Source organism: Lolium perenne, chromosome 6 (assembly GCF_019359855.2).
Source record: "Lolium perenne isolate Kyuss_39 chromosome 6, Kyuss_2.0, whole genome shotgun sequence".
In the NCBI taxonomy this organism is placed as follows: domain Eukaryota; kingdom Viridiplantae; phylum Streptophyta; class Magnoliopsida; order Poales; family Poaceae; genus Lolium; species Lolium perenne.
Genome location: NC_067249.2, coordinates 213622885 through 213639762, shown reverse-complemented (window position 1 = coordinate 213639762; position 16878 = coordinate 213622885). Strand labels below are relative to the sequence as shown.

Sequence of the window (16878 nt, the reverse complement as noted above, 5' to 3'; positions counted from 1 at the left end):
CCTAGCAGCCACGCCCGCAGCACACCGGCGAGCTCCACCACACGTCGCCGCGCCCGCCGCCCTGAGCCGCGCCCGAGCGAGCTCCTTCTCGCCAGGGACGCGGGAGGGGGAAGAAGCGCCCCGCCGCCACCTTCCTCGGGGAGCGCGCGGCTTTGCCGGCCCCCCTCCGGCGGCGGCGAGGCAAGGAAGGGAGGAGGTGGGGGGCTAAGCGGCGGCGGCTAGGGTTTGCCCCTCGGTCGCCATTGGCAAGATTTTGAAAATTCAAAACAGAAGAGATGATGCACGGTTCTCGTTGCCATTTACTCGTTCAACCGATTGATCGCTTCATGGTCAAGACACACGGAGGCCAGGCCATAACTGATTTCATACCGCGTGCGTGCTGTTATACATCGTATATTGTGTATAAATAGGCAGGGGAGGCTGGGGCTTTGCTCGGACGCCTAACAGGTAGATTGCCCTGCTACCATTCCAAGCACATATTCTCGGGCGTGGGCATCTACACCCAACTGCCTACCTTGCACTGCAATTCACCTCCTGTCAGCAAACCCACAATAGTGGAGTAGCTAGCTCCGCCGGAAAAGCTAGCGTACGAGCAAATCCGATCCGAAACCTGTTGTAGACAGACATAGGTATAGTTGCAGGAGCCATGGTGAGGGCAAGGGTGGCCAATGGCAAGGCTCTGATGGTACTGGTGGGGGCAGTGCTCCTTGTCTGCGGCGGCGGCGGTCTGCCGGCAGCAGTGGCGAGCGGGCACGCGCGCGAGGAAGTGCACCTGGTGCCGGCGGTGTACGTGTTCGGCGACTCGACGGTGGACGTCGGGAACAACCAATACCTGCCGGGGAACGCCCCGCTACAGCTCCCCTACGGCATCGACTTCCCGCAGTCGAGGGCCACCGGGAGGTTCAGCAACGGTTACAACGTCGCCGACTCCATCTGTACGTCCCTTCGTCCTCTCGTCTACGGCATCAATTTCCATTTTTCACATGAAACTGGCTGACGCAAGTACGCCATGGTGCAAACTCAAATAATGCAGCGAGGATACTGGGTTTCAAGAGGAGCCCGCCGGCGTACCTGTCGCTGACGCCGCAGACGAGCCGCCAGATCTTCAGAGGCTTCCGTGGAGCCAACTACGCTTCCGGCGGCTCCGGCATTCTCGACACCACCGTGAGTAGAATATACATGCTTTCACTTTTGGTCCGTCTTTGATTTGTTCAGGTTCTTGTTACTGATTTGTTTCTCATGTTTGCGTGGATCGATCCATCAGGGGAACACCCTGACATTGACCAAGCAGGTGGAGCTCTTCGCGGCCACCAAGTCAAAGATGACTGAGTACGCCGGCGGCAAGGGCTCCGCGGCCGTCGACGCGCTGCTGTCCAAGTCCCTCTTCCTCATCAGCGACGGCGGCAACGACATGTTCGCCTTCATCTTGCAGAACCGAACGGCGGCCGAGGCGCCGTCCTTCTACACCGACCTCCTCTCCAACTACACGAAACACGTGCAGACGCTCTACACCCTCGGCGCCCGCCGCTTCGGGATCGTCGACGTGCCGCCGATCGGCTGCGTGCCGGCGGTGCGCGCCAAGTCCCCGACCGGCGAGACCGCGTGCGTTCCCGCCGCCAACGCCCTCGCGAAGGGTTTCAACGACGCGCTGGCGGGAGTGATGGCGAAGCTCGCCGCCGCGCTGCCTGGGATGAAGTACTCCGTGGGGAGCTCTTACAACCTGGTGACCTTCTTCACGGCGCACCCTGAGGCCGCCGGGTTCAGGGACGTGGCCAGCGCGTGCTGCGGCGGCGGGAGGCTCGGCGTGCAGACCGGGTGCGTGCCCAACGCCACCTACTGCGGCAACCGCAATGACCACCTGTTCTGGGACGGGGTGCACGGCACCCAGGCAACCTCCAACAAGGGCGCCAAGGCCATCTTCTCCGCGCCGGTGAAGATGGGCTTCGCCGCGCCCATCAACTTCAAGCAGCTCATTTCTTCTTGATGATCATCGACGCACGGTCTTGATCGATTCATCAGCCGTTAATTTAATAATCGCGAGTCTTCTCTATTTGATTAAGAGAGAGGGAAAAAAGATGTACTGCGCACGTTTTATAATCCTTTTGTAGATCGATGTGGAGATGCAATAGAATCATGCATAGAGCGGCGGGGCGCAGCCTTTTGTTTACGAATTTGGTCAGAAATTCAAATAAGAAGGTCAAATGGCCCGTACATTTACAGTTGAATAAAAAATGTCGCGCCCAAGAATTTTGGTGCGGCTTTCAAAGTCTTCTATCGATCGACAGAGAAATCAAGTTGACATCTTGGCTACTCCCTCCGTCCGGTAATTAAGTAAGTGCACTTCTAACTTTACGCTGAATCGAACTCATTTAATTTGAACTTACGTTATAGAGAAATGTAGCGGTATTTATGTCTCTATATTAATATTATTAGATGGAGAGATTATGTTGGTAGGAGTATGAAATTACTTAAGTTTAAACAAGTGTGACTTACAACAAAGTTAAAAGTACACTAATTGGGGAACTGAAGATAAAAGTCCAAATAACCCGGGCATTTGTGGAGCTCCTATATTGGTTCATAGGTGCATATGAATCTATTATGAATTTATAATTATTTTAATTTAAAAATGTAAAAGAAATCGAACTAAAATTTCACATGTACATCCCATTATTTTATATGGCTTGTGTAAGAAAAAAAATGTTATGTGCATATTTATGTGGGAGCATGAAAACTTGTCTTTTTTACGGGGAACTTTTTTTTTGATAATTGGCGCTTTTTTACTCTTAAAAATTAATTCATAGCTAAGATGCACACAGCCGTTCAAAAAGTCTCAATAATCTGGAGTGCTAAAAAAGGAGAATTACAAATCAGACATGAGGAAATGTAAAATGCCTAAGGTGAATGCGTAGGCCCAATTCATAGATTATGCTGCCATCCATGTAGGAAAAAGTATCCCTCTCCGTGTCCTCCAACTGTGTACAGACCTCCGTAAAAGAGGTCGCGGTTCTCCACCTTCTGCAGCGCAGGCCACGAACGGAGAGTAGCGGTACATCTGTAGATAACCTGCAAGAGAGAACAATTCTTATCATTAAAAACTTTGTCATTTCTACACAGCCATAAAAAAGGACGTACCCAGTGCTGAGAGCTCCCGCACTGTGCGGAGTCTGGGGAAGGTGTTAGGGGCAAGCCTTACCCTCACGAAGTGCAATGTGAGGAGACCGCGACTCGAACCTGGGACCTCTCGGTCACAGGCGGTGAGGCTCTACCGCTGCACCAGGCCCGCCCTTCATTTCTACACAGCCATAGCGACCATATAATGGCAAGCGCCCCCACCCTAATAAACGTTCTAAATCTGTGATCCATACCGTGAAGCCAATTACCGAAGATATTGGCCACACTAGTCGGGGGATACAAATCAGAATCTACTTGGATGCATGACCATATAGATCTGACAAAGCGATATTGGAAGAATAAATGTTTAATCGTCCCATCGTGTTGGAAAAAACACAATGCCTACTCCCATGCCAATTGTGTTTCACAAGATTATCTTTGGTTAGGATTACTTCTCGACGCAAATACCAGCCAAAAATCTTAATTTTGAGCGGTATCTTCATCTTCCAAATCTTGTTTTTATCAACTGGTATTTACGGTTGAATAATGGTATTGTACAATGAACTTACAGAGAATTTTTCATTGGATTGTAAATTCCAACGAAATTCATCTTGCCCTTCAGACAACTGAATGGATTCCAAACACAACAGTAAGGCGTTCCATGCATGAAGTATCGCGCCGATTAAATCTCGTCTAAACGTCACAGTCGGAGATGAGGTTGTCATTACTAATGCAATGGTATCACTTTTGCGACGAACAATGCTGTATAACGCTGGATATTGTTCAGAGAGAGGTCTATTCCCTAGCCATGTATCTTCCCAGAACCGTATCTGCGATCCATCCTTAATAATGAAAGTACCATATCTAGAAAAAAAAATCTTCGTTGCCATTAGGCCAGCCCAAAAATGTGAATCTCCCGGTTTCTAAAGGATCTGGGATAGCGCTTTGTCGCCGATATACTTTTTTCTAACCATGGTCTGCCATACGCCTTCTTCGGTTAGTAGCTTAAAAAGCCACTTACCTAATAAGGCTGGGTTCTTGACTTCAAGATCATGAACCCCTAGTCCACCCATATCTTTAGGTCAGCATACGACAGATCACTTGACCAGTCGATATTTCTTTATTTCACTATCCCCTTGCCAAAAAATCTCGATCTATAATAACTAAAGTACGAAGAATTCGGCATCTAGCCGAAATAATTCATCCATCATCACTTCAGCTACAGGGGTCACAACATCGTTAATCTTATCGATGTTCAGTTTGGCTTGACATTTGGCGATAATTTTGGTCATGTCTAACTTCGGGTAGCAGACCTGCAACATAATCATGGCAAATCTTGCTCCAGCAGTCAGTTGGGCCCGCACAAATTCGTGGATTCGAGGGGCATTCCGGAATTTATCCATTAGAGCAGAAAGAGTTTCTGGCGGAGGGTTGCGTGGAAACATAGTGTTATAAACTAAAGCTAATGTCCTTGTGCAGAAGTCGAGAAAATCGCGGACTTGACCCGCGCGATCCTGAAATCTGACGATTTGTCGGGTACGTTCAGGCGTAGCCCAGAAGTTAGAACCATGCTCCAGTGTAAGCTTGAGAAGCACATTGAACCGAGCTTCAACACGCTGATCTTCAGCAGCAGTATCCAAAAAAGAACCTATGCAGCGGAAGCATCAGCGAGAAATAGAAAACAAGAAGAATAAAGTCAAATATGGTCAAGTTCAAGAAGTGTACCCGCCATATCCAAGCTGGAGTCGTTCATCAGTCGAAGCATATAATCTTCCCGCGACCCGCGAAGTAGACTTGGCAGCCTCAGTAACCGCGCCTTCCTTCAACGCTAAGGCTTCCTGAGCTTGCTGGAGAGCAAGTTTTTCCTTTTCAGAAGATCTTCGGGACTGTTCTATTATCACGAGAGCCTGTTTCTTCATCGACTGAAGTTGCTGTCGAAGTTCGTTCAAATCCTCATTTTGAGCAGCGCTTGAAGAACCTTCAATAAACTCGTCAACGGAGGTTTTTCTCGACTAGGACGCGGCGGGTAACGCATCCGATGAACGAGGCACCACGATATAGTTGTCAAAAACCAACTGGAGAGAAATATTTCGACATCAATAACTTGGAAAAAATAGCATTGTATTGATTCATTCGGATATTTACATAAGCATTACAAAAGAAGGGTCCCTAGTGAACCAATGGTAAACTGCCCCAAAAGCTACTACGGCGACAGCAACGAAAGAGGAAAAGCAAAAGAAAATCAGAGACAAAACGGTCTACTTGACCTCCGGCTTCGACGAACTAGGGGAAGGAGTTGGTTTGCATCCGAGGAAGGAGAGGATCTTCTTCGAGTTAGGCTTGGCAGCCTTGATCAAGTATTGCCACCTCTTCGTCTCCATCTTCTTCGTATCACCAACCTTCGCCGAGTCGATGCTTTGTTGGCTTTCGGCAACCATAGCAATGGTGCCTTCAACGCCAATCTTCAAGCCCTCTTGTCGGAGGCCCAGCCCAAGATCTTCTTTGGGAATGAAGTACTTGGTCAAGGCAGCAAAAGTGTCGGGCTCCTCTTTCTTCGCGAAGAAGTAGGGAAAAAGCCGCGGAAACCCCGACCTAGCATCAGCGATGCTCTGGCGAACCTCGTCTCCATGAATTTCAAGGAGAGAAAGAGCGTCCAGCAGGCGATCATCCTCAGGCGTTTCAAGTTCAAAATCTTGGTGCATCTTCCCTGCTGAAACAAAATCTTCGAGTTGTTAAGAGGTGCATGGAAAAGCAAACGTCTACGACGAATCAAAGTGGTTAGGGCACTTACTAACGAAGCGCCGATTTTGCGACTCCAAGCGGGCGATGATGTCTTCCTCGCGAGCAGATTGTCGAGTTGTGTTCTCGCTCAAGGCATTTTCTGCGTCATGGAGCCTCTTTCGAAGACCCTCGACAGCGGCGACATCTAATTCAGCCTTTTCGCGAGCTTTTTCACTTTGCTCCAGCTTGAGGGCAAGATCATCAGCGCGCTTATTAGCCTCAGAAAGGGCCTCTAGCAAAATAAAGGATGACAAATATTATGACAAAATAGAAGAGGAGAATCTACTCGATGAAAAGAAGCAAGAAAAGAATACCTTTCAACTTATTAGCATGGTCCTGGTACCCGATAAATTGGGTACCAAGACGAACAAATTTCTTCATCAAAGGCTGAAAAGTAACACGGAATGAGAAAGGGCTGAAAACGTTCGACAACAAAAAGAGTTGAAAACGGTCGACAACAAAAAGAGTTGAAAACGTTCGACAACAAAAAGAGAACGAGAAAGGCACTTACATCGTCCATAGAAGGAGTCGCCGAGCTATCGGTCAAGAGACTCAACTCTTTGCCCAGATCAGTCCTTGCTCTTTTTGGCGACGGAGCACGGGGGCTCACGACAGGACTGGGATGTCCTATATCATGTTGAGGAGGCAAGGTTTCGTCCGCGTCAGGACGAGCCTCGGAAATAACTAAAGTACGAGACATGCTCATTCGAGCAGTCACGTCAACAGGAGGATTTTCCTCCCCGTCGCCACTATACGCCAAGAAAGAGTATAAGAAACAAAACAGGCAAAAAAATTGAGTGCAAAAGAAAAAGGCGACAGAAACTTACGAGCTGACGAGGGCATCATCGTAAGGGTTGAAGGGTTTTTCCTCCTCTTCGGGTGAAGTTTCCTCGACAGGGCACTTATCAGCTTTGGAGGTACCGGAGTCTGCGACCTCATCCCTTTTCCGCTTGTTCGTTGGAGAAGCAGCAGAGGGGAGGAAATGCGTAGACTCGGTGGCCTCGGAATCAACTTCTCTTTCAGAGGAAGTCGTGGATTTGTGAGAACCCGCAACTTCGCTCTCAGGGCGAGAAGTGCCCTGGTTCTCGTCGGTGACGACGGTTCGTTCTTCGACTTCCCCGCCTTCAGGAAGAGGAGGAAGAGAAGATAAAACTTGATGTTTCTACAAGGAAAAAACATATATCGACAGTAAGTTACACCAGGGAAGTCAGCAAAAAAGCAGTCAATAAATGTTAAAAATAGCAGTCGACAAAATAGCAGTAAGGACAATGATAATTTACCTTGGGTAGGGCGTTGGCGCCGCTATACGGCTCCACGCGACAGGAGGATGGAACGACATCTTTCTTGCTAAGCGGTGAGATTTTTCGGACAAGCTTTTCCAAGTCCTTCACTGAAAGATCCTTGGAGAGCCGGTCGACATCTTTTTCGCCAGCATACATCCAGAGAGGATTCTTGCGAGCCTGCAGAGGCTGCACCCTAATCCTAAGGGAATACGCCGTAATTTGGATACCCGATAGTTCTTTGCCACGGGTATTTTGGAGCTCATGGATGCGGGCCATCAGCGCCTCTGTCGCCGTTTTCTCTTCTTCGGTGGCCTCTGCGTCCCAGGATCGGCGGCGAAGAATTTCGGCACCCCCGTCGAAGGGGGCGATGTTATACTCCAACGAGTCGGGACATTCCTCGCGGACGTACAACCATTTTTTGCGCCACCCTTGGACGGAGTCGGGAAATTTGACGTCAAAATACTCGGCATCAGGGCGAACGCAAATAACAACACCGCCTATGTTGTAGGCGATGTTGTGGGAGCCATTGCGGCGGAGGCAGAAGATGCGCTTCCACAAAGCCCAATTAGGTTGGACTCCGAGGAAGCACTCTCAAAGTGTGATGAAAATAGAAACATGGAGGAAGGAGTTGGGAGTCAGCTGGTGAAGCTGCAACCCATACACAAAAAGCAGACCACGGAGGAAATCATGGATGGGAGCAGAAGGCTGCGGATAAGATGGTCAACCAAGCTAACCTGATATTCCATAGGGAGCGTCGGGTAGCTCTCCTTGCTGGGGAAGCGCAGCGCTTCCTTTTTCTTCATCGGCCCAAGTTTCTTCATCAGGTTGATGTCTTGGTTGGAAATCTTGGATCTTTCCCAATCCAAGGTTCCCAGATCTTGCGCCGCCATCTTCGATTCGGGTGTGCTGTGCCTCGTGAGTCTTGCGCGTGGTGGCATCAACAATGGTGCTGGAGGCAGAAGGGCAATGCGTGAGTGCTGGAGCTCTGGTGGTTGCAGAGGGGATTTTTGGAAAGAGAGAGAGCAGAGGCGCGGCGCAGCGAAGGGGAGAACGGAGGAAGAAGAAGGTCTTTTATAGGAACCTTGCGAATCGACGCACCGTTGGATGGAGCAGTAATTAACTTGGTGAGTTACAAGTGGCTAAAGGGGTAAAATCGTATTTTCACTGAGAAGGAACTGGACATGCGCTACAGTTCGTGTGCTAGAAAAAGCGGAGGACGTGTGTCCCCCACTTGCGTAACGTGTCAACGTCCCACGAATTTTGGGTCCACAATTCAGTGACAGGACAGAATTCGCGTGTTCTTGATACAGAGTTCGTGGCTATCGTCAGCATTGATGTCACTTTACCAAAGGAAAATTTCGACTGCGGTGTTATGAAGATTGATGATAGTGAATAAGTGATGATAATTTCGCGAGCTTTTGATCAAATGCTCGGGGGCTACTTTAGAATGAAGGAAATTTCGAGTATGGCAAGAAAGAAACGGCGCGAGCCTATGATCAAATGCAAGCATTTGTCCATATGCTCGGGGGCTACTCCCATCGGGAGCGCTGGTCGCGCACCCGAGAAAGATATGAGAACTCAAAAAAGATGACAATATAGCGACAAAAGGAGTTAAAATGGTGAGCCTACAACCAAGTCCAAGTACTTGGACGTAGCCTCGGGGGCTACTCCCATCGGGAACGCTGTTCGCGTGCCCGATGAATTTAGAAACAGCATCACGAGTATATTTCGAGTTATGCAAATAACTCTTCATATACTCCCATCTGGAGGACAATATAAAAATATACAAGTCATGCGATTGACTCGAATAAATGTGCTATTCCATCAGCCGAAAAAGGCACTCGACAATATATTCTCAGAGCGCCTCAGTCGCGAATAATCTCTGAATGCCGCAAAACTTTGCGAAGGTAAGTCCCCGGATCCGTCCTGAGCGGCGTGGCACCGTCTCTGTCGGCGTTTTGCTACTTTTTTCCGTATCAACAGATATGAAGAAAAATCCTAACGGACGCGTTAGGTACCCGATAAAACATGACTGGAACTCGGCATATGGTAAGACCTTAAGTGGCACATGTCGAGTTACGCCAGTATCCCGAGATCATGTCCAGGGACGTGATCTTGAAGTAGGTTTTTGCGGATTGCCACAAGAGCAGTTAACTAGTACCTGATCCGTCAGATGAACTAGCCCCAATTACCATTATCCCTGTATAATATATGATTGTTTTATTAAAGATATGTGTTAACTCGAAATAGTTATATGACAATTGTAAAGTTGGAGATTTTTCCTTGATTCTTCGATTCAAGCAAAATCTCGGGGGCTACTGACATAGGCATCCCCAATGGGCCTGCCGAAGATGGTACCCGGGGTTTACTGAAGGCCCACAGGTCGAAGAATATGAAGTTCGGGAGCCCAATTAGTTGTTAAGGAAAGATAGAGTTGTATTAGGAAAGTAGAGATTTGTAACTTTACGGGTTGAACTCAGAGAGTCTCCCGAAATCTGTAAACTTATGTAATACGAAACCCTCGGCTCCACCTCCTATATAAGGGAGAGTCGAGGGACAAAGAGAGGATCGAATCATTGTCAACACAACCCTAGTTTTTATAAGCAGTCGAGTACTTTTCCGGCTGAAACTCTTGAGATCTACTTGCCCTCTACTTCCAACAAAACCCTAGTCTACAACTTGTAGGCATTGACAAGTTAATCCCTTTTTATCGAGCTTGTATAATACACCTTTTGGCAATATGAAGAAGGATATCATATACAACACCATATTGGTGATTACCTTTCCAACTACTAAGTATCTTCTGAAGTCTTTCCTCGACTAGTTTCGACTCAGCCATCGTTAATCTCCGATAATGAATCGGGATCCCAAGATAGTTGATAGGAAAATGGCCTTCCCCACAACCAAAAAGTTCCGAATATTCGGCGACTGAGTCCTGAGCGTCGCCAAAACAGAACAATTCACTTTTATGAAAGTTTATTTTGAGACCCGATAAATGCTCAAAAGCAGCCAAAATCAGCTTTAGATTTCGAGCTTTATCGAGATCGTGTTCCATAAATAAAATTGTATCATCGGCATATTGAAGGATTAATAAACCCCCATCTACAAGGTGTGGGATCACTCCTTCAATTTGACCATCAGATTTAGCTCGTTCGATCATATAGCGAGCATATCCGCCACAATGTTGAATAAAAGTGGTGATAGGGGATCGGCTTGGCATAAACCTTTTCATGTCTGGAAGAAACGTCCCGTATCATCATTGATATGAATCGCAACACTTCCTCCGTACACAAAATTATCGATCAACGCTCTCCACTCTGGTGAAAAAACCTTACATCCTGAGTATTTGATGGAGAAAAGACCAGTTGACTTTATCGTAAGTTTTTACGGGAACATAGAAAATAAATTTTTTTTCGAAAACTTGTGTACGATCATAGAACTTCTAGATGTACATGCAAAAGTTCATTTTAGAATTTTATAAAATTTGAAAAGCACTTCCACACGACATTCATATGCACGTGTGAGCCGAATTAAGATTCCTCAATGTTTACTTTTGAATTAAAGTGGCAGCCTGCAAAATTTTGGGTGAGTAACCTGCTAGTAGTGATCTTTTTTGTTTTAGGCTGATTATAGTGGGTAGTATCATGTAATAGCATAATGCATGTAATATTTTGTTTATAATGCATGATATAATGGACTAGTATCATAGTTTTAATATTTACTGATTTGTAAAATCTTAGTGCAGATATATGTACAAGATCTATTTGATATTTAAAAAATCATAACATGGAGTACCTTGCATACAATATCTATCTATGTTACTCCAATCTTCCCTCTTCTTCTTAATCAGTTGTCATATCATTATTTTTGTGGACATAAAGCACATGATACTACCTAGTACTAACAATGTGGCTAACCTTAGGGAGTGGTCAGTGGTCAATGTTGTTAAAATACTTTTTTTAGTGCTGTCAAAGTGCATTTCCCTCATCAATTATGTGCCGATATAATTTACAAAATAGACACACTGATCTTTCATTGCCGGCACGTGTGTAGCTCGGTCAAACCTGCTTATCCATGTCCATTTGTACGGTTGTGCAACTAAACAACACGTGTCTAGCCCGGTCAACACTAATGAGGTCGTATTGACATGGTGTTTGAGTTTAAAAAAAGGGCACCATATGATATTTAAAGTCCCGATTCAAAATTTTAGACAGAACGGCTTATACGGGAGCAACTGAGTGATACCAGCTACTTGCTCATGTACTCTTTGCGTTTCGAACTAATTGAGTTAACAATAACTAATATGTGATTGAATGGTTAGGAGGGCAATAATGTCGAACGAGAGAGAGATATGTGGAATATGTTGGATGTATTATTAAGCCTCATGGGCGAGTATATATAGGCGTACAGGGATCATCTTGGAGTGTAAGACAAGATACAAGATCTATCTCTATCCTAAACTACCTAAACCATATGTATACTCTAACACTCCCCCGCAGTCGTAGCGGGAGCGTCGTGAACAACATGAACGACGTGGACGGTCAGACTGGAGATAAACCGAAGTGGACCCCAGAAGGCTGACACTCCCCCGCAGTCGTAGCGGGAGCGTCGTGGACGGAGTTGCGTCGCGGATGCTTGGACTGGAGAGGAGGCTGGTGAGGCGCAAGCGAGGTGGTAGCCCTTTATGCCGATGTCGAGGTAGCCGAGAGCGTGGGTGCTGCAACCTTGGTCGAGGGAGCCGCGCGAAGGGGGTGCCGTGGTCGATGTCGTGGTCGGGTGCCGGTGTCGAGGTAGCCGCACATGAAGCCGCAAGCACGTAGTGCGCGAGGAGAGTGACGGAGACGCGTCGAGGCAGTCGTGGAGTGGGTGTCGATGCCGAAGTCGATGCAGTCGGAGCCGTCGAGGACGAAGTGCAACCATAGTTTTGCCAGAACCAGGCGCACGTCGGGGACGAAGGCATACTCTGGTTTTGCCAGAACCGAGTACGCATAGAAGAACTCGGCGGTGACGCAGTCGAGGAAGAGGTGAGGACGCTGGCGGCAAAGCTGTAGTGTATGAAGATGTAGAAGGCGGCTAACCCAGCGGTGACCTTGGGTGGTCATGTTGGACGCCTAGACGGGTGTTGCGGTGGTCGGCGAGCCCAGCGCGGCCTGGAGTGGTTGGCGAGCCCAGCGGCGACATGGGGTGGAGGCGCAGCGGCGGTACACGAAGTAGGCGAGGAAGACCTGGCGGCGTGACGAAGACCATGCGCGGACGGACGCGACCCGCGCCGAAGGGGCGGCGAGGTAGTAGCCTGGAACGTCGGTGTGCGGGGGACGGCGAAGTAGACTGCATGCGATAACGTCACAGCCTGAGGTGCCGGCGTAGTTGCAGGACGCGAGTCGGTGCAGCGGCGGGAGGCCACCAGCGACGTACACGCCTAGAAGGCGCGTCGGAGGCTAGTGGCGTGGACCAAAAGCGGCGGCGCTGCGGCCCGAAGGGCGACGCAGCGGCAGCCCGTAGCTCGATCGGTGGTAGGCGCATGCTCGGGGACGTGCTTGGTGGAGACGTGCGCATGATCGGTTGATCAAACCGATGGCAGCGCTGTACGCGCCATAGCGTGGACGACGCACAGATCGGAATCGATGGCGGCGTTGTCGATGTAGTCCCGGTAGATGGTGACAAAGACGGACCGGCGATGGAGACCGCGCGAGCAAGAACAGCCAGCTGCGATGCGCGTAGGGCGCCCCGTGTGCGGCGCGTGCGGCTGTGTCGTGCGGTTGATGGCCGATGCAGATCATGCCATTGTCGGAGTAGAGGCGCAAGTGGACGACGACGATGGGCGACTCAATCCGATCTATGATCGGTAAACCAAAAAAGAAAACGCCGGTCGAGCGACCGACGACGCAAATAAGAAAACCAATCTACGGATTGGAAAAAAAAGACTTGAGGACAGCGGATCGGCGGATGAACCCTCATACGGGTTGCGCGTCCCCCGGAGTAGATCATGAAGATCGACCTCCCCGGGGGCGGCGCGGCGCGGAAGCTTGTACGACGGCTAGGTCAAGGAGCGTGCCGCTCTGATACCATGTAGAACGATAGAGAGGGAGAGAGATATGCGGAATATGTTGGATGTATTATTGAGCCTCATGGGCGAGTATATATATGCGTACAGGGATCATCTTGGAGTGCAAGACAAGACACAAGATCTATCTCTATCCTAGACTACCTAAACCATATGTATACTCTAACACTCCCCCGCAGTCATGGTATCAGAGCCCCAGGTCTTGAGTTCAAATCCTAGCTTTCACAATTTATTCTAAATTCCCCGTAGCCTCCTGCCGCGTCCGGCCTCCCGCTGCCTCTTTGCCTCTCTACATGTGTTGACTTGTCTTCTCGTCTTCCCGTCACACGTGAGAGGGGTGTTGAAGTGTATAAGTAGATGGCCTAGCCCTTTCCATGAGTTCGGACTTTTGGTTCAAGTGGCTAGTGCATGAAGCTTAACAAATAACACTCCCAGCCTACCAAAGTTCAAATTCTCTATTTGACAATTTAGTGTCTCGTAAAAGCAGAATATTCTTCAATGGAAGGCGATGTTTCGACAGATTTTTGACGAAGTTTCTTGGAGGTACTCATACGGGTAGGATCTACATGCGTGCTTTTATAGGGGTGAGTCTTTGCGCGTATGTGTGTTTTTATTGTAATATGTATGTGTCAATCTCAAGGCATGTCAGATTAGTTCTTCAACGCATAGGGGCAGGATGTACGTGTGTATTCATAGAGATGAGTGTGTGGGCGTCTTTTCGCAAAAATAAAACTAATTGGCTCAACTTCCGTGTTGTCATAGTTCAGTACGTAATACTTTCTCCGTTTCACTAAGATTGTTTTAGATTTATTAAAATATAAATATATCTAGATACTATTTATTATATGGATACAACCAACTTTTAACAAATCTAATATAATCTTGATGGGACGGAGGTAGTATTTGTTGCGTTGTTGTTAACATGTACGATCTTCGTTTTAAATTAATTGACTCAATTTTTTATAAACTTGTATGTATCTGAATGTGTTTTAATAGTTTAATGTGTAGAGATATATGTAGAGCATTACGGTGAATAGTTCGGTGCGGCCGTCAAGTGGAAGACCAATGCAGATCCGCCTGGGTCTCCCAGGTGTTAGAGAAGCAACGGTGCCACTTCGTACACTTCTTAGCTCATACCGCAGGAGCCGCCCCTCAAGAAGTCGGAGCTGGCCCCATGCAGGATGAGGCACCGGAAAACAGCGCTGCTCCGGATCAGCAGGAGGCTGTCGGAGAAAGCAACGCTCCGGGTGAAGAATCGATCCTGGGCAACCTAAGCCCAATCTCCGGGGATACCTCCTCCATGGATATCGAAGAGTTTGATCGCAAGATGAAGGAATTCGGAGGCGGTGATCAGTCTGAAGTTGAATCCGCCCAGCCTAAACAGGTTCTCGCAACCTTGGCGGTGCTGGACCAACGGGAATCAGAAGCTAAGAATACCCAATCTGATCCACAGCCATCCAATGCAGGATCTCCGCTATCGCGGGAACGATCGCATAAGGAAGTCATGTCCCCAGAAGAACTGGTGGAGCAGGCAGGCATGGAGGCAATCGCATACTCGGATATCCTCAACAAACCCATAACTCCTGAAGAAGCAGCAGATGCGGAAGCCCTAGAAGCCAAAAGGCAGGAGATGCTGGCGACAGCCAAAAAGTTCGCCACCACCGCAGCAGCAATGCTAGACGAGAGGAAGGAGGCCGCGAACTTCGTGGACAATTTTCTCAAACGAGAGCGTCAGGTGGACGAATCATTGGCAAAAGTCAAGCAACTCCGGAAGCACTGGGAGGACAAGATAACCGAGGCTCAACAGCAGGCTGATAGGATCAGGCGAGAAGCTGTAGCTCCCCGCAAGATCACCTTCGCAACTCCCACCGAGCAACAGCCACTCGCAACTCCAAAGGATAACATGAAGAAGGCTGCGGAGATCTTGAAAAAGAAGGACGAAGAGATCGATATCGACTACGTCCGTACGCTCGTTGCCTCAGCAATGAAGCAGCAGAGCAAGGCAGATACTTCGCGCAGGTTGGAATCCAACCCGGATCATTGCATATCTACCGCCCAGAAGGACGCCCACAACAATCGTCATCGCGATGATGAATCGCGGACCGGATCCTCGGAACGTAGAAGAAAAACCAGAGAACACCCAAATCCAATCCCTGTGCCATCAAAAACACCTCCGTCAGATCCGAATAAGGGAAAGGGTGCGAAATACACTGGTAGGGACAAGTACCGGAACCCATCACCTCCGCCCAACGGTTACCCGCGTCCTCCACTCCCTCGTCGCCATAGCCCAGCCAGAAACACCAGACCCCACGGGCCTGGTGGAATCAACATCCGCGACAACGTCGTCTCCTAGAGGAACAGGAGCAGAGAGCGAACGCTGGAACCCCGTCGGAGCCGACACGAGGAGCGCGACCCGGAGCCTCGCAGAAGCCGGAACGACGAAGGCAGCCAGCACCATGGTGAAGGCAGCCGTCGCAGCCGGAGTCAGCATCGCGAAGGGCGAGGAGAATCAGAAAGCGGAAGCAAGAGTTTGCATCGGCCCCTCGCAGGTCTCCTCCCCCCCCCCCACCACCTAGCGGTGGAGGCGGAGGTGGAGGCGGAGGTGGTGGCCGGAGATCTCGCTCACGCTCAAAATCTCCCCGCAATGGCTCGCGTGATGCGCGGGAACGTTTCAATGAATACAAAACTGACTACATCGGCCCAAAGTGCTTTCGCAGGATGATTCGAGAGTAACCAAAGCCAAGGATGAACCTCAAGCTACCTGGAAAAGCTGAAGAATTATGATGGCACTGAAAGGCCGGATACCTGGATTGAGGATTACTACAATGCAGTAACCTTCGCCGGAGGAACCCCTAATATCGCCTGCCGCATGCTTCAGCTGTACCTTATAGGTCCAGCCCGGATCTGGCTCAGCGACCTCGAGAAGAACTCCATCTTTTGTTGGTTCGACCTGAAGACCGCCTTCGAAAAGCACTTCAGGGGCACCTACAAAAGACCTGCCACGACAAGCGACCTACAGGCCTGTATCCAGAAAAAGGACGAAACATCAAGGAACTTTCTCACCCGATGGTTGGCAACCAGGAACGAGTGCGAAAACGTGGATAATACCACAGCCATGCACGCCTTCATAGGTGGATTGCAGAGAGGAGGACTGCTGCGGCACAAGCTCACTTGCTTGGTCAATGCAAATAAACTAACCTTGGATGACATGATCACCATCGCCAGCGATCACACTGCCACCGATGACGATGCATGCGGAGATCTAGCAGCTACAGCAATTCCCCTGCATCAGTAGAAGAAGAACCGTGATAACGGTAACAGCAGCGGCAGCAAGCGGAAAAATCCCCCGGATGACCAGAAGAGTGGCGGATCCGAGATGGTCGCCTTGGCTTTCCAGCGCGGAGGTCAAGGAGGCGGAAGAGGCCGCGGTCTCGGAGGCAGAGCCGGCAGGGGCCAGCAGCGTGGTGATGAGGTCACCGCTGCCGGAACCCGCGCCCCCCAAACCTACGAGGAGTACAGAGACATGCCCTGTCTAGCCCATCTGGATCCGGCTACGGGGAAGTCCACTCACACTAACCACAACTGCAAGTGGGTCAACGATCTCAAAGCCGACCCGGAAGCAGGATACAAGCGAGCCTG

General features: G+C 49.2%; 1 protein-coding gene across 1 annotated transcript; it reads left to right on the top strand.

Annotated features, from left to right (window-relative positions):
- The first annotated feature begins 429 nt into the window (after nt 1-429).
- On the top strand, nt 430-2167 carry LOC127306043 (GDSL esterase/lipase At5g55050). Its single transcript, XM_051336643.2, has 3 exons — nt 430-935; nt 1034-1164; nt 1265-2167. The coding sequence occupies exons 1-3, from the start codon at nt 647-649 to the stop codon at nt 1982-1984; spliced, it is 1140 nt and encodes a 379-aa protein (XP_051192603.1). The 5' UTR covers nt 430-646; the 3' UTR covers nt 1985-2167.
- The last annotated feature ends 14711 nt before the right edge of the window (nt 2168-16878 follow it).